The 23,678-nt window shown below is 55.4% G+C and overlaps 2 protein-coding genes across 3 annotated transcripts; one reads left to right on the forward strand and one right to left on the reverse strand.

Annotated features, from left to right (window-relative positions):
- Positions 1 to 2: 2 nt before the first annotated feature.
- TRMT10B (tRNA methyltransferase 10B) lies at positions 3 to 4,754 on the reverse strand. The gene is made up of 7 exons (XM_064404099.1): positions 4,566 to 4,754; positions 3,930 to 4,208; positions 2,292 to 2,444; positions 1,894 to 1,972; positions 1,590 to 1,657; positions 1,307 to 1,430; positions 3 to 649 (listed from the first exon to the last, which is right to left on the reverse strand). The coding sequence occupies exons 1-7, from the start codon at positions 4,752 to 4,754 to the stop codon at positions 456 to 458; spliced, it is 1,086 nt and encodes a 361-aa protein (XP_064260169.1). The 3' UTR covers positions 3 to 455.
- An 8,846-nt stretch (positions 4,755 to 13,600) lies between these two features.
- On the forward strand, positions 13,601 to 22,612 carry DCAF10 (DDB1 and CUL4 associated factor 10). Of its 2 annotated transcripts, none has more exons than XM_064403043.1 (7): positions 13,601 to 13,916; positions 14,366 to 14,479; positions 16,077 to 16,274; positions 16,662 to 16,864; positions 16,986 to 17,096; positions 17,971 to 18,116; positions 19,281 to 22,612. In XM_064403043.1, exons 1-7 carry the CDS (start codon positions 13,639 to 13,641, stop codon positions 19,647 to 19,649), a joined length of 1,419 nt encoding a protein of 472 aa, XP_064259113.1. In that variant the 5' UTR covers positions 13,601 to 13,638; the 3' UTR covers positions 19,650 to 22,612. The 2 variants fall into 2 exon arrangements, with proteins under 2 accessions (XP_064259113.1, XP_064259115.1); XM_064403045.1 differs by having other exon boundaries at positions 19,305 to 22,612.
- The last annotated feature ends 1,066 nt before the right edge of the window (positions 22,613 to 23,678 follow it).

Raw genomic sequence — 23,678 nt, forward strand, 5'->3', positions numbered from 1 at the left:
TTATTTTATATTAGATGCATACAACTAGCCAAAGGCTTCAACAGCTCACCAAACTTGGGTGGGTTTAAGCTGCTGGGACGCAGTGCCCTTGGGAGCTGCTCCCCATCCCTTGTTCTCCTGCAGGAGCAGCACTCTCCTGCCCCATGGCAGGGCGCTCCCCTTGCCCAAGAGCTTTGCAACCCTAACTTCACCTTACTCTGTTTCAATAAAATGAAGAACACACCCCAAAGCTCTCCTGCCCACCTCAGAACGAGCGTAGGGGCAGGAGTCACAAATAAACAGCTGCAAAGAGGCAAAACTGCATTCCTGTCAGTTTTCACTTGGTCCCAGGCCCCGCCAGGCCTTCCCTTCCTGCTGGGGGGCACGGGCGATGTCCAGCACCGCATTCCTGAGGTAGAAGGTGTTGCTCCAGCGAGCTCCTCACACCGCTGGAAGGAGCTGTCTCCTGTGCACAGTCACGCTGGTGCTTCCTGCCTGTGCAGCTCCTCAGCACGCAATGCAGAGTTTCCTCGGGCAGCAGCGGCGCTCTGGGCTGTGTCCCCCTGCTCCCCTGCGTCCGGCAGCACGTAGCCTTTCCCAGAGGAAACTCCAGCCCTCAGGGCTGCTGGCCAGCTCCGTGTCTCGTAGTAGGTGGACAGGACGTCAAAGACTGCCAGAGCAGAGCGGGGCTGAGTCACACACGGGCTGTGACAGTGGTGACAGCAGCGCCACACACCCGCCACAATGCCACTGGCAGCCGGCCCAGGGAAGGTCCCCCACCCAACACCTGATGAGCTGCTGCTTGAGGCAGCTCACCTGGGGCACACAGGTATTTTGGAGAGGCCTTTAGGGAGCTCTGGGCAAAGCAGTGGCTGTGTCAAATCGAGAGGTGCCCCCGTCACTGCCTTGGCTGACATGTGCCACCTGCCAGTGTCCCCCCGTGGTGAGCCACACCTGCTGTGCTCCCACTATCACTCCCAGGCAGGGAGCCCCGTCCCCTGGGGCACACACAGCCCCCAGCCACTTCCTCTGCCTTGTGTCATGGAGGGGCAACACAATGCTCACGTCAGGGGTAAAAACTCTGAGGAGCTGGCCCGGGTCACGAGCCCCTCTGCAGAGGTGAAGGAGCACGAGCACATCCTCTGCTGTGACCAGCAGGGCCAGCCCATGGGGTACAGGACGCCAGGACCCCTCCCTGCCATTCTCAGCCTTGGCTGAGGTGGCACAGGTCTCAGCAGCGCCGTCCCCACCGCAGCCCCGTGCCCCCGGGTGTGCCCTGCCCCGTGCCCGGGGGGCACGGCCAGCCCGGGAGCCCTGCAGCCCTCACCCTGGTTGATGGCCAGCGTCTCGCAGTGGTAGTTCCTGGCGTTGGGGGCTCTCACCATGTACTCGCGGATGGGCAGCCGGGCCGTCTGCAGGCGCTGCTCCCGCGCCCTCCGCAGGGTCAGCTGCTGCAGGGACGGACACACGGACACGCGGCCTCGCACGGCGGCCACCAGCCGGGCCAGGGGCTCGCAGCACTGCTGCAGCCTCTCCCAGCTGGCTGCCGGGTGCAGGCACAGCCTGAGGGCGGCAGGGACAGCAGGGGGGTGTGCCTGCTCACCACGCACCTTGTGGATGCTCTCATCCACCAGCCCTCCCAGCACGTACACCTTGCTGGGATCGATGTCCTCGAGCACTAAAGGGGGCAGGCAGTGGCTCAGCAGCAGGGCAGCGCTCCCCAGCACACCCCCCTCCCAAGGACAGGTCCCACCAGCACAGATTCAGCACCAGATCTGAGCACACACTGTGCCTCACGCAATGTGAGACAGCCCATGTGAGGAACAGCTTGCCCAAAGCATGGAATGGCCTCAGAAAGAAATGTCTAAAAGCCAGCCTTTTGCCCTGGTTCTCCCTTTCCTGAAGCATACTTACCGTTCTCAGAGTCAGGAGTGAGATAAACAATGGCCTCCAAGGGAAACAGGTCCAGGTAACTCTCTGGGGTTGTGTCCATCTCAAAACACGAGGCAGAGTGAAGCAGCCCGTTAGCCTGAGAGACATGTGCCAGAACAAAGCCCCCTCCCAGACACAGAGATATCCCAGGACTGCACAGCTGCTTTGGACACACAAACCACCAAAGGTCTGGTGGATCCCAGTGAGCTGGGGTTCTTCTTTCCCACCTGGACAACGTTTCTGTTCTAGGCACTGACCAACACACCCACAAACCCCATCACATTCTCCCCTCATCCAAAGACCTCGGGGTGCTCTGAGAAGGGAGAGCAGCCCCGGTGACCGGCTGCAGACAAGAGGCAGAGCCAGGGGCTGGCCCTCACCAGGTACGCCCCGAAGCCGTCGTTCATGCGGAAGCACTGCTGGTAGATGGGCGTCCCCGCCGTGAACTCGGTCAGGCACAGCCAGAAGGGCCGCGCCGCGCGCCGGTTCGCCCCATACAGCCGGCGGATCTGCGACGCCAGCCGGCCACTCTCCTTGGGGACACGGCGGCACCGTGACCCCAGCCCGCGGCCGCGCTCGGTCACACGCTGGGTGCAGCCTGCCGGGACCCCGAGGAACCCCAGGACCCCCAACAGACCCGGGACCCTCAACAGACCCAGGACCCCGAGCAGTCCCAGGACCCTGAACAGACCTGGGACCCCGAGGAACCCCCGGAACCCCGAAGAGATCCGGGACCCTGAACAGACCTGGGACCCCGAGGAACCCCAGGACCCCCAACAGACCCGGGACCCTCAACAGACCCAGGACCCCGAGCAGTCCCAGGACCCCGAAGAGATCCGGGACCCTGAGCTGCTCCAGGGATCCCTGAGCAACCCCCGGGACCCCGAGGAACCCCCGGGACCCCCAAGCAGCCCCGGGACCCTGAGCAACCCCCGGGACCCCCAAGCAGCCCTGGGACCCCAAGGAACCCCAGGACCCAAACAGACCCAGGACCCCGAACAGACCCTATGACCCTGAACAGCCCCAGGACCCCCGAGCACCCCTGGGATCCCTGAGCAATACCTGGGAGCCCTGGGACCCCAAGCAGCCGCCGAGACCCTGAGCAGCCTGTCCAGGACCCCCGAGCAACACCAGGGACCCTGAGGAGCCCCAGGACCCCGAAGAGACCCAGGACCCCCGAGCAGCCCCGGGACCCCCGTGCAATCCCCCGGGAGCCCCAAGCAGCCTGTGTGGGACCCCGAGCAGTCCCCAAGCAGCCCTCAAGACCCCAAGCAGCCCCAGGACCCCTGAGCAACACCCAGGACTCCAAGCAGCCCCTGAACAGCCTCCGAGACCCCGAACAGCCCCAGAACCCGCAAGCAGCCCACAAGACCTCGAGCAGCCCCCGAACAGTCCCCGAGACTCCGAGCAGCCCCTGGGACCCCTGAGACTCCCCAAACAGCCCTGAGACCCCGAGGAGCCCTGGGACCCCCGTGCAGCCCCGGGACCCCAAGACCCCAAGCAGCCCCAGGATCCTGAGCAACCCCGGGACCCCCAAGCAACACCCGGGACCCCTGAACAGCCCCGAGAACCCCGAGCAGCCCCAGGACCCCCAGCAACACCCGGGACCCCTGAACAGCCCCGAGAACCCCGAGCAGCCCCAAGACCCCCGTGCAGCCTCCCGGGAGCCCCAGGCAGCCTGTCTAGAACCCCAAGCAGCCCCCAAGACCTTGAGCAGCCCTGGGAACCCAAGCAACTCCTGGGACCCCCAAGCAGCCCCTGAACAGCCTCCGAGACCCTGAAGAGCCCCAGAACCCCCGAGCAGCCCCCAAGACCTCGAGCAGCCCCCAAGCAGCCCTAGGGACCCCAAACAGCTCCAGGACCTCGAGCAGCCCCCAAGACCCCCGAGACCCCCTGAACAGCCCTGGGACCCCGAGAAGCTCCGGGACCCCCACGCAGCCCCCGGGCCCCAAAGAGCCCCGGGACCCCGAGACCCCAGGCAGCCCCCAAGACCCCGAGCAGCCCCGGGACCCCCGCACCTTCTCGCTCATGCCGCCGGCCACGCCGAGGTCCACGCAGAGCCAGGGCCCCGCCGCCCGCGCCTCCCGCAGCCGCTCCGCGGCCAGGGCAGCCGGGCCCCTGCCGCGGCGGAGGGCCGGGGCCGCGGCGGGGCCGCTGCCGGGCGCCGCTCCCGGGCCGCCCCCGCCCGCCGCCGCCGCCGCCCGCCGCGCCCGGCGGCGCTGCCGCTCCCGGGGCCGCTTCCCGCGGCGGGCGGCGAGCACGCGCTGCCAGCGCCGCCGCTTCCGCAGCGCGTTCCTCTGCGGGGAGACGGGCACGGCCTCAGCGGGGCCGGCCCGAGCGGGCACCGGGCACCGAGCCCGGCCCCAGCACCGAGAACCGAGCCCAGCACCGAGCACGGAGCCCGGCCCCGCCGCATTCACCGAGCACCGAGCCTGGTCCCGGGCACCGAGCTACGGAGCGCGGTCCCGGCCCCAGGCACCGAGCCCGGTCCCACCGCCCCGCACGGCCCCGGCTCCGAGCACCGAGTCCGGCCCCGCCGCAAGCACCGAGAACCGAGGCCGGTCCCAACGCTCCGGCACCGAGCACCAAGCCCAGTTCCACCGCCCGGCACGGAGCACCGAGCCCGGTCCAAAGCCCGGCCCCGCGGCACGCACCGAGCCCGGCTCCGCCGCGCCGCCCGCCCGCTCCGCGCGGGGATCGTCCCCGGCCGAGGGCTCGATCCGCAGCAGCCGCAGCGCCTCGGCCGCCTCCTCCTCCTCCTCCTCCTCCGCCTCGCTCCCCGCCGCCGGCCCGGTCCCTGCCGTCACCGGCCCGGTCCCCGCCGCCGCCGGCCCGGGCTCCATCGCGCCGCCCGCGCGGAAGGGGCGGCCCCGGGGCGGGTCCGCCGTGCCCCCGTGCCCCGCTCCGCCCCGGCAGCGCAGCGTGACCGCGCAGGGCCCTGGGGAAAACGGCAGTCGCTTGTGCTTGAGAATTTTAAAAAAGTTTAATAGTAATGATATGGTTATAAAAATAGTAATGTAATTAGAGTAATAAAGTTTGAACAGTTGAGATTAGGACAATACGAGACAATACAAACAAAGAGTTACAGACAGCCCGGGTACCTTTTCCTGGGCAGCACAAGCCCGAAAAAGGACCCCCGTTAACAGAGGATTAACCCTTAAAAACAACAGCCTGTTGTATATTCATACATCTCACACATGATGCATAAATCCCATTCAAACACAGGATTCTGTCCGGTCACTGTCAACTTCTGCCTCTCAATCCTCATGCCCTTTTCCAGTCAGAGCGAGGTGGGCAGAAGTTAGTTTTGTGCTGATAAGGGAGCAATAAATTCCCTTTCTCTGAAAGATTCAGGTGTCCTGTGGCTGCTATCTGGTGCGAGTCCTTTCTTAAACAAATGTCTTGCACAGCATCGCTTCTATTTTAACATTGTGTTATAACCTCAAATTATATTTAATGCACTTGAGAAAATAATAAATAAAATAAAATAAAAAATAAATAAATAAAAAGTAATAAATAATAATAAAAATAATAAAAAGAAAAATAATAAATAAAAAATTAATAAAAACAAAGATAAGAAATACAATTAAAAAATAATACACTTAGAATAGAATAGAATAGAATAGAATAGAATAGAATAGAATAGAATAGAATAGAATAGAATGCATCACAAAATCCTGTGCCTGCTCACAGCCTCAGCACTGGTGGCTGTGGTTGGTCACCAATTGAAAACAATCCACAAGGACCAATGGAAGATGCACCTGTGGCATCCCACAGCAGCACACAGTTATTGTTTGCATTTCTTTCCTGAGGCCCTCAGCTCCTCAGGACGGGAAAAATCAGAGGATTTTTCATAAAATATCATGGCTAGAGGCGCCCTCCGTGGTGCCACGCTCGGTGTCTGAAGTGGGGGAACTTCGAGGGAGGGGACATGAAGCAAAGCTGACCTGCTGCTTCTCTTTCCCCGGCTAGCTGATGACAAGAGGGGGGCGGCAGGTTCCCCCTGGAGCTCCGTTGAATCCCAGCTGTCAATTGTTTACGCGCAATATAAAACACAGGCAGCGCACACGGGTCCCAGGGAAACTTTATTTGATGGTAAACTTCCCCTTTTCCTCTCCCGGGACCTCAGTCAAGGGGCAAACAAAGGCTTACATGTGGTGGGAGGTCAGGGAAAGGTGCAACTTTCAACAAATCAGGAGAGTTGGGAGTAAAAATCCTAGGCAGGGATAACAGCAGAGAACCAATAAACTTCCAAGGGAGGAAAAGCGGTTTCAATAAACGGCTAAAGTTTGGAGAAATAGAAACTAGAAACTGGCTGACGAAACAACTGGGAAAAGGCGGAGACAAAAGGAAAACAGCACCAAGGAAAACCACCCAACCACAAATCAAACCATAAACCTACTAATGACACAAAAAGCACGATACAAGGCTGACCCAGCTGGGACCTGCTGCAGCAGGGCAGGAGATGGAAAGCCCTTGTCAGGGGTGGCAGTGCCCAGCAGCAGCCTCGCCCTGAGCGCAGGGCACGGCCGTGTGCCCGGCGGGGAGGAGTGAGCCCAGCACACCAGCGTGCCCAGGGTGGGGATGCTGCGGGTCACAAGACACATGAGGGGCTCTGGACCAGGCTGATGTAAGAGATTTCATACCAGTGTTAAAAATGTGTATTTCATGATTGGCTTTTCGCAAGTATTAAAATACTTGCGAAATTATGCTAGAAAGTGATGCTGTATTAATTTTATTAAGTAGTGTATTAAATATAGTTTTAGGTTATAACACAATGTTAAAATATAAACGATGCTGTGCAAGACATTTGTTTAAGAAAGGACTCACACCAGATAGCAGCCACAGGACACCTAAATCTTTCAGAGAAAGGGAATTTATGGCTCCCTTATCAGCAGAAAACTAACTTCTTCCCACCTTATTCAGACAAGAAGACGGCATCAGGATTAAGAGGAAGAAGTTGACAGTGACCAGACAGAATCCTGTGTTTGAATGGAATTTATGCATCATGTGTGAGGTGTATGAATATACAACAGGCTGTTGTTTTTAAGGGTTAATCCTCTGTTGACGGGGGTCCTTTTTCGGGCTTGTGCTGCCCAGGAAAAGGTACCCGGACGTCTGTAACTCTTTGTTTTTATTGTCTCATATTGTCCTAATCTCAAATGGTCAAATTTTATTATTCTAATTACATTACTATTTTTATAACCATTTTATTACTATTAAACTTTTAAAATTTCAAGCACAAGTGATTGGCGTTTTTCACAACAGGATGCCCTGGCAAAAGCAAAAGAACTCTGAAAAGCACACCTGGATTGCAAAGAAGATTAAATCAGACCGGTTTACTGGAAACAGAAAATCCCACCATACTCTGCAAGCAAGAGATATTGTTGTGTGCATAAGCTTGTGTATGTGATTGTAACCTGTGAGAAATGCATATTTTATGATTGGCTTTTTGCAAATATTGAAATGAATATTATGTGTGTTGTGTTAGAAAGTTGTGCTGTATTAACATTTTACAGTATGGTAAGTGTTGTTTCATAGTTAAAAGGTAACTTGTGTAGTTAAAATAGGAGCTATGTATGTGGAATGATTTCTTTTTAGAAAGGAATGAGGTGCTCCCACTGGATGGCGGCTGCAGGACACCTGAATCTTTCAGAGAAAGAGAATTTATTGCTATTTTATCAGGAGAAATGAACTTCTTCCCAACTCCTCAGCCCTGAAGATGCTGAGGATTAAGAGGAGAGGTTGGTGATGAACAGACAGAATCCTTTATTTGAATGGAATTTATGCATCATGTATGAGGTGTATGAATATGCAACAGGTGATTGCTTTTAAGGGTTAATCCTCTGTTAATGTGTGTCCTTTTTTGGGTTTGTGTTGGCCAGGAAAAAGTACCCGGACGTCTGTATCTCTTTGTTTTTATTGTCTCATATTGTCCTAATCTCAACTGTTCAAACTTTATTACTCTAGTTATATTACCATTATTGTAACAATTTTATTATTATTAAACTTTTAAAAATTTTAAAAACAAACTATTGGTGTTTTTCACATAACCTAATCCTTGTGGTACACATTACCAATGTCCCTAAAACAGCATATAAGTGTTTCTATGTGGAGGCCTTGGGGGCATCCCCTGGGGACAGAGGCAGCTTCCCCCAGAAGAAGAGAGACCCCACTGTCTCCTTCCCCTGCTCCTGTGTCCCTGAGCCACTCCTCCCTATTCCCTGATCCCTGTGCTGCCCCAGACCAGGGTCACCCCCAGCCCTGGGGAGAGAAACCTGGACCCTGGCACCTGAACATCTCACTGCACAGCTGAGTGCAGCATCTGCGGATGCCACACAAAGGCCCTTTCTGCTCCCTCACCCTGGACCTCACAGCAATTCAGGCTGCAGCTCTTGTTTCCCACAATAAAATGGGATTCTGGTCACCAGCAGTGCCCCTGCCCCTCTCCATGACAGGCCAGCTCACTCCTGACTGCACTGACAGGCAGCGCTCGTTGGAAACTGTTGGGAGATGGAATATAAGAAAATAAAGGCAGTGCAGAAAGTAATCTCACCCTAAGGAGCTGCAGCAGGGCCAGTTACCAAAGATCAGGAGCAGGCCTGACTGCCACCAGTGAGGAGTGCTATAAAAGCGTGGGATGGCTGGTTGAGGAGGAGCTGGAGTCAGCTGCTTTGTGAGGAGAAAAGAGTCAGTGCCCATAAGAAAACACCCAAAAGTTATGAAACTTTTGTGATAAAGAGACTACAGTATGGAACTTCTGGAATTTGATGACAGCAGGAAAGCCCTTCCAGCTCACACCTGAGAGGCAGCACTCCTTGGAAGCCCCTTCCAGCCCATGGGATAGGGCTGGGGTGTGTCAGCTAGAGAAAATTTTGGGGCAACACGCTAGGCACAAAGAATATTTTGGAGGAAACTCCATTCATCTGTAGGGGACAGAAGGAACATTTTGGGGTTAAGACAGAGGTCACAGTGGCATGAAACAGACCCCAGAGTGTGGGAAATGGATTTGTAGGGAGTTCTCAGGGCCTGACAGAAGGCCCACACAGTGTGCATACATTGAGACAAGAAATGCTGACTGAGAAATGCCATGGAATGGGACAGACATTGCTGAGAGAGAAATGGAGCTGGAAACAAGTTTCAGAGGATGGCCTTGCACATAGGACTGGATGCTTTGGGGAAACAGAACTGTGAAAGATGCATTGCAGTAGGACCCTGAGGGGTGATTTTACATGATTGGCTTTAAGGCATCCACAGCATGGCCTGGCTAAAGCTGACAGGCCAAGAAACACTTGCAGTGTATTGGAATTAGGAAAGATATTGGAATTAGGAAAGAGCTTCTGATTGTGATGGTGGCAATTATAACATCTGTACTGCCTCACTCTTCTCATGAGACTGAAAATGGAGTCAAAGTTTTTAAAACACCTCTCAGCTGCCCCACCTCTGGGTCAGAAAAAGGCACTGTCCAACACCAGAGGAGGGGCTGGTCCTGCCATGGGGCTCTGTTAGAGACCCCATCCTCAGGGCACCTGTCCTGCAGGTGGGCAGACCAGGGAGGCCTCTCCAGACTCCTCTTTGCCAATCAGGTTTTATTCACAGCTTCCATATTGTCAGGACATGCTGTGTAAGAAACATATTGACATTAAATGAGTTTATGAAAATATTACATCTGTTATGTGTAAAAAAACGTGAGGAGAAATGTTCACAGTCCACTTTTTTTTTTTTTTTTTTTTTTTTTTTTTTTTTTTTTTTTTTTTGGCAGGGAGGAGGGACCCTGACCCTCCCTGTGTAGTTTTGGAAAAAAAACCCCTGTTCTTAATTGTAGATTGCAAGATAGTGTGTGCTCAATTCCCATCTGTCAGAGCTGGGAAGTTCTCTGCTGTTCATGGGGCAGTGTTCTTTATGTCTCCCACAGCCAAACCTCCCTCCAGGAGATCTCTGCTGTTCCTGGGCCATTAATTATTAATTATCTGTTGTTCATGGCCACTGAGTGTCCCTGCAGGGCTGATCAAATTCCATCATCCCATGGGGAGATGCTCTGCCCAGGGCAGGAGCCAAGCATTCCTACCTGGATACAATCTGAGCCTGGAACAGCACAGCAGCCTCTGCCCCCTGCATTCCCAGAGGAGCAGCTTTCTCCTGCCCTGCATTCCCACAGGAGCAGCTTTCCCCTGCCCTGCATTCCCACAGGAGCAGCTTTCTCCTGCCCTGCACTCCCACAGGAGCAGCTTTCTCCTGCCCTGCATTCCCACAGCAGCAGCTTTCTCCTGCCCTGCATTCCCACAGGAGCAGCTTTCCCCTGCCCTGCATTCCCACAGGAGCAGCTTTCTCCTGCCCTGCATTCCCAGAGGAGCAGCTTTCCCCTGCCCTGCATTCCCACAGGAGCAGCTTTCTCCTGCCCTGCATTCCCACAGCAGCAGCTTTCTCCTGCCCTGCATTCCCACAGGAGCAGCTTTCTCCTGCCCCGCATTCCCACAGGAGCAGCTTTCTCCTGCCCTGCATTCCCACAGGAGCAGCTTTCTCCTGCCCTGCATTCCCACAGGAGCAGCTTTCTCCTGCCCTGCATTCCCACAGGAGCAGCTTTCTGCTGCCCTGCATTCCCACAGGAGCAGCTTTCTCCTGCCCTGCATTCCCAGAGGAGCAGCTTTCTCCTGCCCTGCATTCCCACAGGAGCAGCTTTCTCCTGCCCCGCATTCCCACAGGAGCAGCTTTCTCCTGCCCTGCATTCCCCCAGGAGCAGCTTTCTCCTGCCCTGCATTCCCACAGGAACAGCAGGCCCATCTCCAGCAGCCCTGGAGCTGCAGAGGAAAACTCCCCCCTGGTGCAGGATCCCTGCTCCAGCAGAAGCACAGCTGGCACTGCAGGAGGGCTGAGCCACCCTGGGATGGGACTGTGCCAGGTGAGCACATGGAGCTTAGCTTGAAACTTTACCCCAGTTTGAACCAAGAGGGAGCTGGGCAGTTCCTACCAAATGATTCTGGCCAAACATCCACGCTGCACACGTGTGCAGCACGGGCACTGATGGGCACACAGTGCACACGTGTGCAGCACACGCACTGATGGGTACACACTGCACACGTGTGCAGCACACACACTGATGGGCACACACTGCACACGTGTGCAGCACACGCACTGATGGACACACACTGCACACGTGTGCAGCACGGGCACTGATGGGCACACAGTGCACACGTGTGCAGCACACACACTGATGGGCACACACTGCACACGTGTGCAGCACGGGCACTGATGGGCACACACTGCACACGTGTGCAGCACACACACTGATGGGCACACACTGCACACGTGTGCAGCACACGCACTGATGGGCACACACTGCACACGTATGCAGCACACGCACTGATGGGCACACACTGCACACGTGTGCAGCACACGCACTGATGGGCACACAGTGCACACGTGTGCAGCACACGCACTGATGGGCACACACTGCACACGTGTGCAGCACACGCACTGATGGGCACACAGTGCACACGTGTGCAGCACACGCACTGATGGGCACACACTGCACACGTGTGCAGCACGGGCACTGATGGGCACACAGTGCACACGTGTGCAGCACGGGCACTGATGGGCACACACTGCACACGTGTGCAGCACACGCACTGATGGGCACACAGTGCACACGTGTGCAGCACACGCACTGATGGGCACACACTGCACACGTGTGCAGCACGGGCACTGATGGGCACACACTGCACACGTGTGCAGCACGGGCACTGATGGGCACACACTGCACACGTGTGCAGCACACGCACTGATGGGCACACACTGCACACGTGTGCAGCACACGCACTGATGGGCACACACTGCACACGTGTGCAGCACACGCACTGATGGGCACACACTGCACACGTGTGCAGCACGGGCACTGATGGGCACACAGTGCACACGTGTGCAGCACACGCACTGATGGGCACACAGTGCACACGTGTGCAGCACGGGCACTGATGGGCACACAGTGCACACGTGTGCAGCACACGCACTGATGGGCACACACTGCACACGTGTGCAGCACACGCACTGATGGGCACACACTGCACACGTGTGCAGCACACGCACTGATGGGCACACAGTGCACACGTGTGCAGCACACGCACTGATGGGCACACACTGCACACGTGTGCAGCACACACACTGATGGGCACACAGTGCACACGTGTGCAGCACACACACTGATGGGCACACAGTGCACACGTGTGCAGCACGGGCACTGATGGGCACACAGTGCACACGTGTGCAGCACACGCACTGATGGGCACACACTGCACACGTGTGCAGCACACGCACTGATGGGCACACACAGCACACGTGTGCAGCACACGCACTGATGGGCACACAGTGCACACGTGTGCAGCACGGGCACTGATGGGCACACAGTGCACACGTGTGCAGCACACGCACTGATGGGCACACACTGCACACGTGTGCAGCACACACACTGATGGGCACACAGTGCACACGTGTGCAGCACACACACTGATGGGCACACAGTGCACACGTGTGCAGCACGGGCACTGATGGGCACACAGTGCACACGTGTGCAGCACGGGCACTGATGGGCACACAGTGCACACGTGTGCAGCACACGCACTGATGGGCACACACAGCACACGTGTGCAGCACACGCACTGATGGGCACACACTGCACACGTGTGCAGCACGGGCACTGATGGGCACACAGTGCACACGTGTGCAGCACACGCACTGATGGGCACACACTGCACACGTGTGCAGCACACGCACTGATGGGCACACAGTGCACACGTGTGCAGCACACGCACTGATGGGCACACAGTGCACACGTGTGCAGCACACGCACTGATGGGCACACAGTGCACACGTGTGCAGCACACGCACTGATGGGCACACACTGCACACGTGTGCAGCACGGGCACTGATGGGCACACACTGCACACGTGTGCAGCACGGGCACTGATGGGCACACACTGCACACGTGTGCAGCACACGCACTGATGGGCACACAGTGCACACGTGTGCAGCACACGCACTGATGGGCACACAGTGCACACGTGTGCAGCACGGGCACTGATGGGCACACACTGCACACGTGTGCAGCACACACACTGATGGGCACACAGTGCACACGTGTGCAGCACGGGCACTGATGGGCACACACTGCACACGTGTGCAGCACACGCACTGATGGGCACACAGTGCACACGTGTGCAGCACACGCACTGATGGGCACACACTGCACACGTGTGCAGCACACACACCAGTGCGGTATCACTGTCACTGTCGGTGCCGGTAGCATTGCCGGTCCCAGTCCCGGTGTCACTGCCGGTCCTGGTACCGGTATCGATGTGTCAGTATCAGTACCGGTATCACTGCCGGTGTCAGTATCAGTACCGGTACCGGTATCAGTGCCGGTATCAGTATCAGTGCCGGTACCGGTATCAGTGCCGGTACCGGTGTCAGTGTGTCAGTAACGGTGTCGGTGCCGGTGCCGGTATCGGTGTGTCAGTATCAGTACCGGTACCGGTATCAGTGCCGGTATCAGTATCGGTACCGGTGTCGGTACCAGTGTGTCAGTAACGGTGTCGGTGCCGGTGCCGGTCCCGCCCGAGGCCCCGCGGTCACGCGCGGCCGCGGTCACGTGCGCGCGCGGGCGGGCGGGCCGGCGCAGGCGCAGTGGCGCGGGGCGGGCGCTGAGGGGCGGACGCGGCCGGCGCTGCCGCCGCCATGAGCAAGGGCCCGGGGCTGGAGCCGGGCCCGGAGCCGGGCCCCGACCCGCAGCCGCTCCGCCACGCCGACCCCGCCGACGCGGGGCCCGCCGCCCCGGGCGGCCTCTTCGCCTGGCTGCGCGGGCGCTGCCTGGGCCGCGGGGCCGCCGTGGACCCGGCGCGGGACACGTTCGGCGCCATGACCGGGCTGTACGGCGCCATCCAGCCCGCCGACTCCGTGTCCCTCAGCACCCGCACGCACGGCGCCGTCTTCAACCTCGAGTACTCGCCCGACGGGTAGGTGTGCCGGGGCTCCCCGGCCAGGTGTGCCCGAGATCCAGGTGTGCCCCCTGGGATCCAGGTGTGCCCGAGATCCAGGTGTGCTCCCCCCCGGGATCCAGGTGCCCCCCCCGGGATCCAGCTGTGCCCCCCAGGATCCAGGTGTGCCCCCGGGATCGAGCCCTCCCAGCTCACCTGGGTGCAGGAGGGGGCTGGGGTGACACGCTCCTGCTGGGGGCTCCTGCTGCTGATAAATCTGTGCTTTGCAAGGTTGCAGTGAAAAAGCCCTGCTGGTTGGCAACAGGGCAAACAGGCACTGCAGATGAGGCTTTGTTCGAGTGCTGCCTGTGCTGTCTGAGAGCCCCTGGAAGGTGTGGGCACAGGGACAGGTGACGCAGGAATCTGTGGTGGCAGCTGGGGGGCAAAACCCGGCACAGACGTGGGGTGTTGTGTTGTGCTCCCTGCAGCTCCGTGCTGACCGTGGCCTGTGAACAGACTGAGGTCCTGCTCTTTGACCCCATCTCTTCCAAGCACATCAAGACCCTCTCCGAGGCCCACGAGGACTGTGTCAACAACATCAGGTGGGTCAGGAGGGACGTGTTGACACAACTCAGCCTCTGCTTGGGCGTTATGGTTTAAATCTCACTCTGCCGCTTTTTGGGATGGAGCTGGAAACAGCAGGAGCAGGACTCCAAACCCATCACAATTTTTATCATGTTGTATTTTTCCATCTAAAGTCAGGGGTTTGAAGTTGCTCTGGTTCTGGGAATACATTTTGAGGTGTAAATTCTGACAGTATTGCAGCTGCTCTTCACTGAGATTCTCAAAGGAAAAAACCCACTCCAAAACCCCAAAACAACAGCCAACTACACAGCAGCAAAAAACTTCAACCAAGAACAGAACCCTAGCAAAAAAAACCAAGAAAACTCTGAGTGTTTTCACTCACAAGAGCCAAACATGATGTGGGGTGCCGTGTCCATCAGATGAGTTGGTGTCTTTCACAAGCTGGTTGTCCTTTTTGCAAAACAGTGATGTTTTACATCAGCTGGGCGTGTGTCAGGAAAGGGGACTAACACGTGTGTCTGTGTGACACAAAGGAGCTGGCCTCTGGAGCCTTGCTGAGGTTCGTGAGCAGGATTGCAGTCGCTGCAGGAGTTCCTTGTGGCAGCACCACAACTGCTTGCTGTTTACCAGAATTTGGGGTTTTTTCCCGTGGCAGTGGGTTGCTGTTGCTGCTTGTGCAGCTCTGGGCCTACGTTTGGATGGGAGTTTTGTTCCTTTTACCTCAGGCAGGGCATTCCTTAGTGGGGTGCCTTCTCTGAATGAGTTGCAGACACGAGCCAGCGTGCCCTGTCCTGAGGCTGAGCCGTGCTGAGCTCCCGTGTGCTCACCTTTGGTCTGCACAGCGCTCACTCAGTGATCCCACGCGTTCACTTGCTCACTGAACCCAGTCCCCTGTGTGCTCACACAAGGTCTCGCCCTCGCTTGGTGGCTTTGGAAAGCCTTGCAATTGCCTCAGGAGCCTCCAGGCCCTGTTTATCCCCTTGGTTTGCTGGCTGTGCTGTGCTCAGTGGGGCAGACTGAGTTACCACAGGGGTCTGTCTGGTGCTTTGGCTCCCGTGTGGCTGGCACACACTTCATCAGCACACAAACCCCCTAAAAAACCCCACACCAAACTCGTGCTGTGCCTCTGTGTTTGCTCGTGGGCTGCTCCAGAGGTGCTGCTGCTTCATACCCTTGCACTGCTCTGCTGAGCTCAGAGGGATTTGTTTGGGCTGCTCTGGTATCTCTGTTTTGTCTGTTTCAGAGGGGTTTGTGTGGGCTGCCATGGTATCTCTTTGGCTGGTGGCTAGTTCAGGGGGGCTTTCTTTGGGCTGCTCTCGTTGGCTGGTTCACGGGGGGTTTGTTTGGGGTGCACTGGTATCTCTGTGCTGAGTTCAGGGGGGGTTTCTTTGGGGCTGCTCTGGTGTTGGCTAGTTTGTGTGGGCTGCTCTGGTATCTCTGTTTTGGCAAGAGGTGGTTCAGAGGGGTTTCTGTGGCCTGCTCTGGTGTCTCTGCTGTGGCTAGTTCAGGGGGTTTCTTTTCCTGCTCTCGTTGGCGGGTTCAGGGGGTGTTTTTGGGCTGCTCTCCTGTCCTGCTGGCCGTGCAGGGCGCCCTGAGGCTGTTCCCTCCCGCCAGGTTCCTGGATAACCGGCTGTTCGCCACGTGCTCCGACGACACCACCATCGCGCTCTGGGACCTGAGGAAGCTCAACACCAAGGTGTGCACGCTGCACGGCCACACCAGCTGGGTCAAGAACATCGAGTACGACACCAACACCCGCCTGCTGGTCACCTCGGGCTTCGATGGCAACGTCATCATCTGGGACACCAACAGGTACGGGGCTGGGACGCGGCACAGGTACACCTGCACAGGTACACCTGCCTTCTGTGCCTCCCAGAGTGGGGCTGCAGCGCGTTCCGAAGCACTGGGACCAGTTTATAGCCCTTGCCAAGAGCTTGCATTGCCTCTCTGGCAATAGTCAATGGCTGGAAAGGAGCTTCTCTTGCTGCTGTGCCAGAGCATGGCTCTTCCTGCCAAAGAAGGTTCTGTCCTCATTGCTGCAGTTGTGGAATGATGTGACTTCACCCATTCCATTAAAAAGTAGGATAAAGACAGCGCTTGAAAAAAAGGTTTTGGGCACACCCTGGACCCTTGTGGGCGCACTGAGGGTCTCAGTCTGCAGCTGACCACAGCCTCTCCTGTGCTTGTCTTGCTGTCCAGGTGCACAGAGGATGGATGTCCCCACAAGAAGTTTTTCCACACCCGTTTTCTGATGCGAATGAGGCTGACTCCAGACTGTTCCAAAATGCTGATCTCCACCTCCTCCGGTTACCTTCTGATTTTGCACGACCTTGACCTAAACAAGTCTTTAGAGGTTGGCAGCTACCCGATCTTGCGAGCCAGGAGGACCACGTCGAGCTCGGGTGAGTGCTGGGGAGCCGAGGCAGGGCCTCTGGGGCTGTGGGCTGTTCTCTGGGCTGCTCCTGGCCAGCAGCCCAGGTGTGCTGGGCTACCTGTGGGCTCACCTGTCTGGTGTGTTTGCAGACATAACGTCGTCGGGCTCCTCTGGCCCTCGAGCTGTGGGCTCACCCTGTCACCAGAACAACTCAGGGCCGCCCTCTGAGAAAACCTTGTCACGGCCCTCCCAGCGAGAAGGTAGGAAGAGATCACTGAAAAAAGATAAATGAAAAGACATCCTGGGCTTTGATTTACTGTATCCAAAAGAGGCCAGGGTGCAATAGTGAAAGACTGCTTTTTTGTCCTGTGGTTCTTAAAGAATGGTGTTGCTGAGACTCGTATTAAACCAATAAAATCTCATTGCACACCAAAGCCAGGGGATCTAATCAGGTTTTTTGTCCAAGAAATCTGGTAAAAGTACAAGATCTGTATTTTATGTCAATATGGTGTTGTTTCTTAGAGGTACTCTCTTTTCCTTGTGTTTTTCCATGAACAAACCTGGTGTGAATGCTCTTTTAGGGAAAAATCCAGAGAATCAGCGTGAAGTTGGCAAATAGGTGCATACTTTGTGCACCCCTTGCAATTTCAAAGAAATGTAGTGTTACTCTTTAGCTACTCATGGTTGTGAGATGCTGAGAGGAGGCTTACTGCATGCCAGGGAGTGATTTACCTAGGGGTGAGGGGAAGAAGGGATAAAAGCTGCAAGCTGAGCAAGTGTTGGGAGGAATTTGGGGAGCACATTGTACAAGTCTGAGAATCAGCAATTCTTATAAAAGCCTCACTCTGTAGATTTTGCTGTACTACTAATGAGGGGCATGAGTGTGGAGGGTTGGTGTAGTTGTCAGTGTGGTGGGTTCAGTGCAGGTCTTGGCACTCAGGTTTCATGAAAATTTGGTGTTTGAAGTGGGGGCTGAGCCCGTGGGTGTTGGCTCGGGGTTCCTGTGACCCCCTGAGTTTCCTTGCAGTCTGTCCTGGCAGCCACAGGTGTGACCCCATGTCAGCAGCAGCACTGGTGGGAGAGGTGAGGTCATTGTGTGGGTTTCACTGAGACTCACAGTTAATTCCCTCGCAGGGGGATCACCTAGGAACAGCCTCGAGGTGCTGACACCCGAGGTTCCTGGAGAAAGAGACCGAGGGAACTGCATCACGTCGCTGCAGCTGCACCCCAAGGGCTGGGCCACGCTGCTGCGGTGCTCCAGCAACACAGATGACCAGGAGGTAACACCCTGCTCCTCTTCTTCTTTCAAATATGTGCTTTTGGGTTTAGTTCTGAAATTCTCTTCCTGGCAGAACCTGCTTCAAGACTTTTCCTTGGTGCAGGAAGTTATAAGACCGCCTGCAGTTCAGCTGCAAGGTGCAGAATCTGCTCCTCTGACTTGACCAACAGTAGACAACAGTACTGCACCAATGATAAATGTTTTAGTTACTTTGATTGCTGATGTAAATTGAGGTTCATTGGTTTGGTGGGATTTTTTTGTTGAAGAAAGTCACTCTTTGTAATGGTGACCCTTTACACAAGTGTAGAGGGCTGAGTGGAAGCTTAGCAGGTTGGTTATTAATTTTAATGCTGGTTCTGCAACAATCAGACTGCCATACAATGCAGAATTATTGTAACATGCAAAATGTTACATTGGGTCAGTTGGTACTGATGATTGACTATAATTTCTCTTAGTCCTGGAGTCTGCCTTACTCTGTTTTGTTAATATTCATGGGTACTTTTCGTGTTGTGGTTAATTCAGAAGGATGCATCAAACAGAGCTAGGAATGCTTGGCTTGGGGCTGAAGTGGAATCAACACAATATAAACTTTGTCATGGGTTTTGGGTTTTTTTTTACATTTGTTTTGAGATTAAATAATGAGGTGTCAGGAATCCTTAATGTGTCTCACAAATAACAAAGTGGCTGCAGAGCTTTTCATAACCTTCCCTCAAACATCTGCTACTTGCTTGCTTCAAGATTCCATTCCTTTTGAAGTCAAAGGCATAAAATGCCAGTGATCTGCTCTGAGGTACAGTCAGCTGAATCTGACTGTACAGATTTAAATATTTACTGAATTAGAGCAGGTGCCTGGCCACAGGATTAGGCTGTGCTCTCTGCAGATGAAACCTAGATTGGGAAGATTATATCTAGCACCCATTTAATCAGAATAGCAGCTGTAGTGCTGGGCAGCTGCTTGGCTTGGGTGGCTCACAGGGAGGAGATGCTGAGGCAGTGGCCTGCTCGGGGTGCTGGTTGAGGAGCAGCTCAGCAGGAGCATCTCCCTCCTGTGCCTTCACCTGAGCTCACATGAGCTGTGTCACCTGTAGAGGTGCGGGGGGGGGAAATGTGTGTTTGCAGTGCTTGACTTCTCTTTCAGTGTCCCTTTCTCTGCCTCTCCCTTTAGTGGACTTGTGTCTATGAATTCCAGGAAGGAGCCCCGGTGCGCCCCGTGTCCCCGCGCTGCTCCCTGCGCCTGACGCACTGCATCGAGGAGGCCAACGTGGGCCGGGGCTACATCAAGGAGCTCTGCTTCAGCCCCGACGGCCGCATGATCTCGTCCCCGCACGGCTTCGGCATCCGCCTGCTGGGCTTCGACGCGCACTGCAGCGAGCTGGTGGACTGCCTGCCGCGGGAGGCCAGCCCCCTGCGCGAGATCCGCTCGCTCTACTCCCACAACGACGTGGTGCTCACCACCAAGTTCTCCCCCACGCACTGTCAGATCGCCTCGGGGTGCCTTAGCGGACGCGTCTCCCTCTACCAGCCAAAGTTCTAGCCCGGCGGCGCGCGGCTGTTCCTCCAGCCGGGTGGAAGTGTGCTCTCTGCAAACCCTCTGAGCCCAGAGCAGGCCGCCGTGGCCTCGGGACGTGCCGTGGAAGGATTTCTCAGCCCCGTGTGGATCTGGGTCCTGCCTCCCTGAGCCCACGGCCCCGCCAGCAGCCTCTGCTCCTGCTGGTGCTGTGCCACCGGCCGCTCTCCTGCTGTGTTCGTGCCCTGGTACTTGATTGTTTCCTTCAGCACAACTCCAGCGGGCTCTTGGGAGCAGCACAGAGGGGCAGGGTGCCACAGGAGCTGGACTGCCTCACCTCTGCTTCCTCTCCTGCCACTGAAGCAACTCTGTGGTGATTAGTAGATAATGGACTGCTTGTCTACGTAAGCAACACGGTTAGTTACTCCCACCAAAAAAAAAAACAAAACAGGAAAAAAAAAGAAAAAGGAATTTTGCTTTCATTTCTATGTTAATGTGGTTGTCATTGGCTAGAATGAGTCACGGTGTGGCTTAGGCTGGCAGGGACCACTGGAGGTCACCCAGGCCCACCCCTGCACTCGATTGAGCCTGCACTGAGCACTAGGGAGGACCCTGGCCCTGAGCATCTCTGGGTTCGTGCAGCAGGGCAGCTCTGGCCCCTCCTCTGCCAGGTGTCTCCTGCAAGGGGCTGTCCACATCTCAATCATGGTGGCTTTTTGCTGATGTTTGGGTATTGCCCACCTGGCTGGTTTTCCACACACACACCTGGCCTGCGCTCTGTCTGTGGGGGAAGTTAATTTGGATGTGTCCCTAGTATTGCCAGGTGAGCCTTTCTTCACGTGCTGTCAGTTTGGGAGGGGATTAAAAGCAAACCTGTCGTCAGTGGGATCAGCCTGGATCTAACCAGGCTTATCATCAGATGTGGAGCACTGTGATGATCACCCTGGTGAGAGGGTCTCATGGGGAAGCTGTATGAGGAGCAGCTGAGATCTCTTGGTTTGTTCAGCTTGGAGGAGTCTGAGATGAGATCTCATGGTGCTCCTGAGCATCCTCCTGTGGGGCAGTGGAGGGGCAGGTGCTGATCTCTTCACTGCTGTGACAAGGGACAGGAGCAGGGCACGGCTGGGGCTGGGTCAGGGCAGCTCAGGCTGAGATCAGGGAAGGGTCTGCTTCCCCCAGAGGTGCTGGCACTGCCCAGGCTCCCCAGGGAATGGGCACAGCCCCGAGGCTGCCAGAGCTCCAGGAGAGCCTGGACAGCACTCCAGGGATGCCCAGGGTGGGGTTGCTGGGGGTCTGTGCAGGGCAGGGTGGCACTGGGTGATCCCGTGGGTCCCTTCAGCTCAGGGGATTCTGTGGTTCTGTGGTCACACCCAGAGTATGAATGCCAGATTTCAGCCCTCGAGTTACAGAGCTACCCTTGTAAATGCACAGGTATTGTACATCCATATCAGTTCATAACATTCTCATCACTTACATGTCCCAAGATGAGGGTTTTTTAGTATTTCACTGAAGTTCTGCAGACTAGTCACACACTCAGTTCAGCAGGGAACTTCACCTGAAAGGACTGTCACCTGCTGGTGTTCAGGTACACTCTCTGGCTCAGCAGAGCACACTTGTTCAAACCTGACTCTTACAAAGCCTTTTGCAAAACGTATTTGGGGATAAAGACAACATTTGTGGACATGAGAGAGCTGGAAAGGTAAGCCTGAGGACCCTCCTGTAGCTTTGTATTTATGTGGTGTTGGTGCAGAATTCATTGACACTTAAGCCTCCTCTGCACTATGAGAGAAGAAAATCCCAAGTTTCCTCTTGGAGAATTTCTTTGGTCGTACAAAGCCTTCGGGTTTGTGTGTTAGGTAATCTGAGGGCAAACATCCCTTCTGCTGGCCTGAGCCTGCTCGAGGGGCAGGTGGGTCTGCTGGGTTGTGGAGCACTGCCCTGGCTGTGGGTCATCACCTGGGAGTGCAGTGTGCAGGAAACGTGGGGACAAGCCTGGCATGCAGGATTTTTGTGCAAAGGAGGAGCTACAAGGAGTTTGTTTGGGGAAAATACCCAGGTCCTGCCCAGGACTGCAGCAGCTTTTCCCCAGGCATTCGCTGTCCCACTGCCAGGCTACTGTTTCCTCAGCTTATTTAATGTTTAATTACACGTCGTGGAAGGGAGTACAGGGACACTTGGGAGAACCTTGGCGTTTTCACGGGCTTGCACCTGTTTGTGTTGGAGGTGCAGGAGCACCCACGGGGCCGGGGGGTGGTCCCTGGGTGGGTCTGTCTGTGTGTTTCCAAGGCTGTTTCTGTTTTCCTGTCAGAGCCTCCTCAGACTGGTGGATCCCTAGTGACTGTAACGCTATGCCTGTGAATATGCACTGAGTGTTACCTTTTTAATTCTACCTCATGATACGCTGTGTTTTACACCAGTATTGTGCTGAGCTTTGGACACTCACCTTTCTGTGTAGAGGACCATGACCCCCACGTGGCAGATGTGTGACAGATGTGTCCTTGATAGCACCTGTGGGTGGTTGTCAGGCCCTGCCTGGCTCTGGGACCAGCAGCTCACCTGGTGCAGGGGTTTGGTCACCTTGATGCTTTTGTAGCGTGTCCAGCAGATGCATAAAATGACAGAATCTGTACATGTATGCTGTAGAAATGTTACTTAGTTTTTCTGATGACATTTGTAATAAGTTTGAATTAGAGTAAGTAGGTAGTCTTAGATTTTGGTCATTCGATCGATTGCTCCTTTTCAACAAACCTGGAAGTTCTCCATGAAGGCTTTACCATGTTTTACCTGTGAAGTTCACTTCTCAGTGGCTTACAGCTGACATGCCTCACAGTCATGTGGTGGTGCAAGTGTTTTCAGTTCTCTCTCAGTAGCATTACTGAAGCAATGAAATTATGTGTTGGTGAGCTTCAGGTTATTTCTAGGTAGTCAAACAAACAAAAAAAAAAGCTTATCTTCTAGTTGTGTTTCAAACGTCAAATGCTCGACCTCGAGATGTGTATAAAACTGTGAAACAACTGTAAGGAAACATTTCCAAGGGAGATGGAGGGCGGGGGTGGCTGTGCCCTGGCGCGGCAGCCCAGGATGAATTCCAGGGCGCTGCGCGGGGCCGAGCGTTGGGGGTGCTCCCGGCAGAGAGCGCCCGGGCGGTGTCGGGGCCGGTTCTCCACCCGGCCTGGTGTGCCCGCGGTGCCCGGGCAGTGTCGGGGCTGGTTCTCCTGGCCCCGTGTGCCCGCGGTGCCCGGGCAGTGTCGGGGCCGGTTCTCCACCCGGCCTGGTGTGCCCGCGGTGCCCGCGGAGCTCCGGGTCACGCAGGGACGGCACCGCCACACCATGGGGATAGAGGAAAAGCACAGCGGTGCCGGCACACACACACACATACACACACACACACACACACACGATTGTTTGCACTCGTGGAGTCTTGGGGTAAGGACAGCTCGATGCCTACTACCAGAATTAGAATGTAAACATCAGTTTTTTCGGGGGGGCGGGGAGGGGTCTCGGTTAATTTAGTGGGGTTTGGTTTTGTTTGTTTGTGTTGTGATTTTAATTTGGGTAGCACTGATGTGGAGAAGGTTCTGACATCGTAATACATGGGTCTGTTGCTCTAGGAGATATAAACTCTTAGAAAAAAGAAATACACTTGCCAAACGAAAGATTTCAAAAAAATTAGTTTACAAGATTCTAAAAAGTTGGAGAGAAAGGAAGAAGTCAACGACCCATCATGTTTTTAACCTGCAGGAAACAGAAACTTCTCATTGGCTGATCTTAGTCAAAGGTGCATTTTCTAAAGCACTAAATATCCTCAGTTAAGTATAAGGTTTTTAATACAGAAACAAATTGTGCATGTAGAGTATTTTGAAATACCTGAGATTTCATAGTAAAGACTGTAGCCTTTTAATACCGTATATGAAGTATCAGAACTGCTTTGGAAGTATTGTACTTACAGCCGTACAGTAACTTACTATTTGTGGACAGTTTCTCTTGCTTGCATAATAAACATTTAATAATGCACTGAATTGAAATGTCTTTTATTTACGTTAAAATGAGCCATGC

This window comes from Passer domesticus, chromosome Z (assembly GCF_036417665.1).
Source record: "Passer domesticus isolate bPasDom1 chromosome Z, bPasDom1.hap1, whole genome shotgun sequence".
Taxonomy (NCBI): Eukaryota; Metazoa; Chordata; class Aves; order Passeriformes; family Passeridae; genus Passer; species Passer domesticus.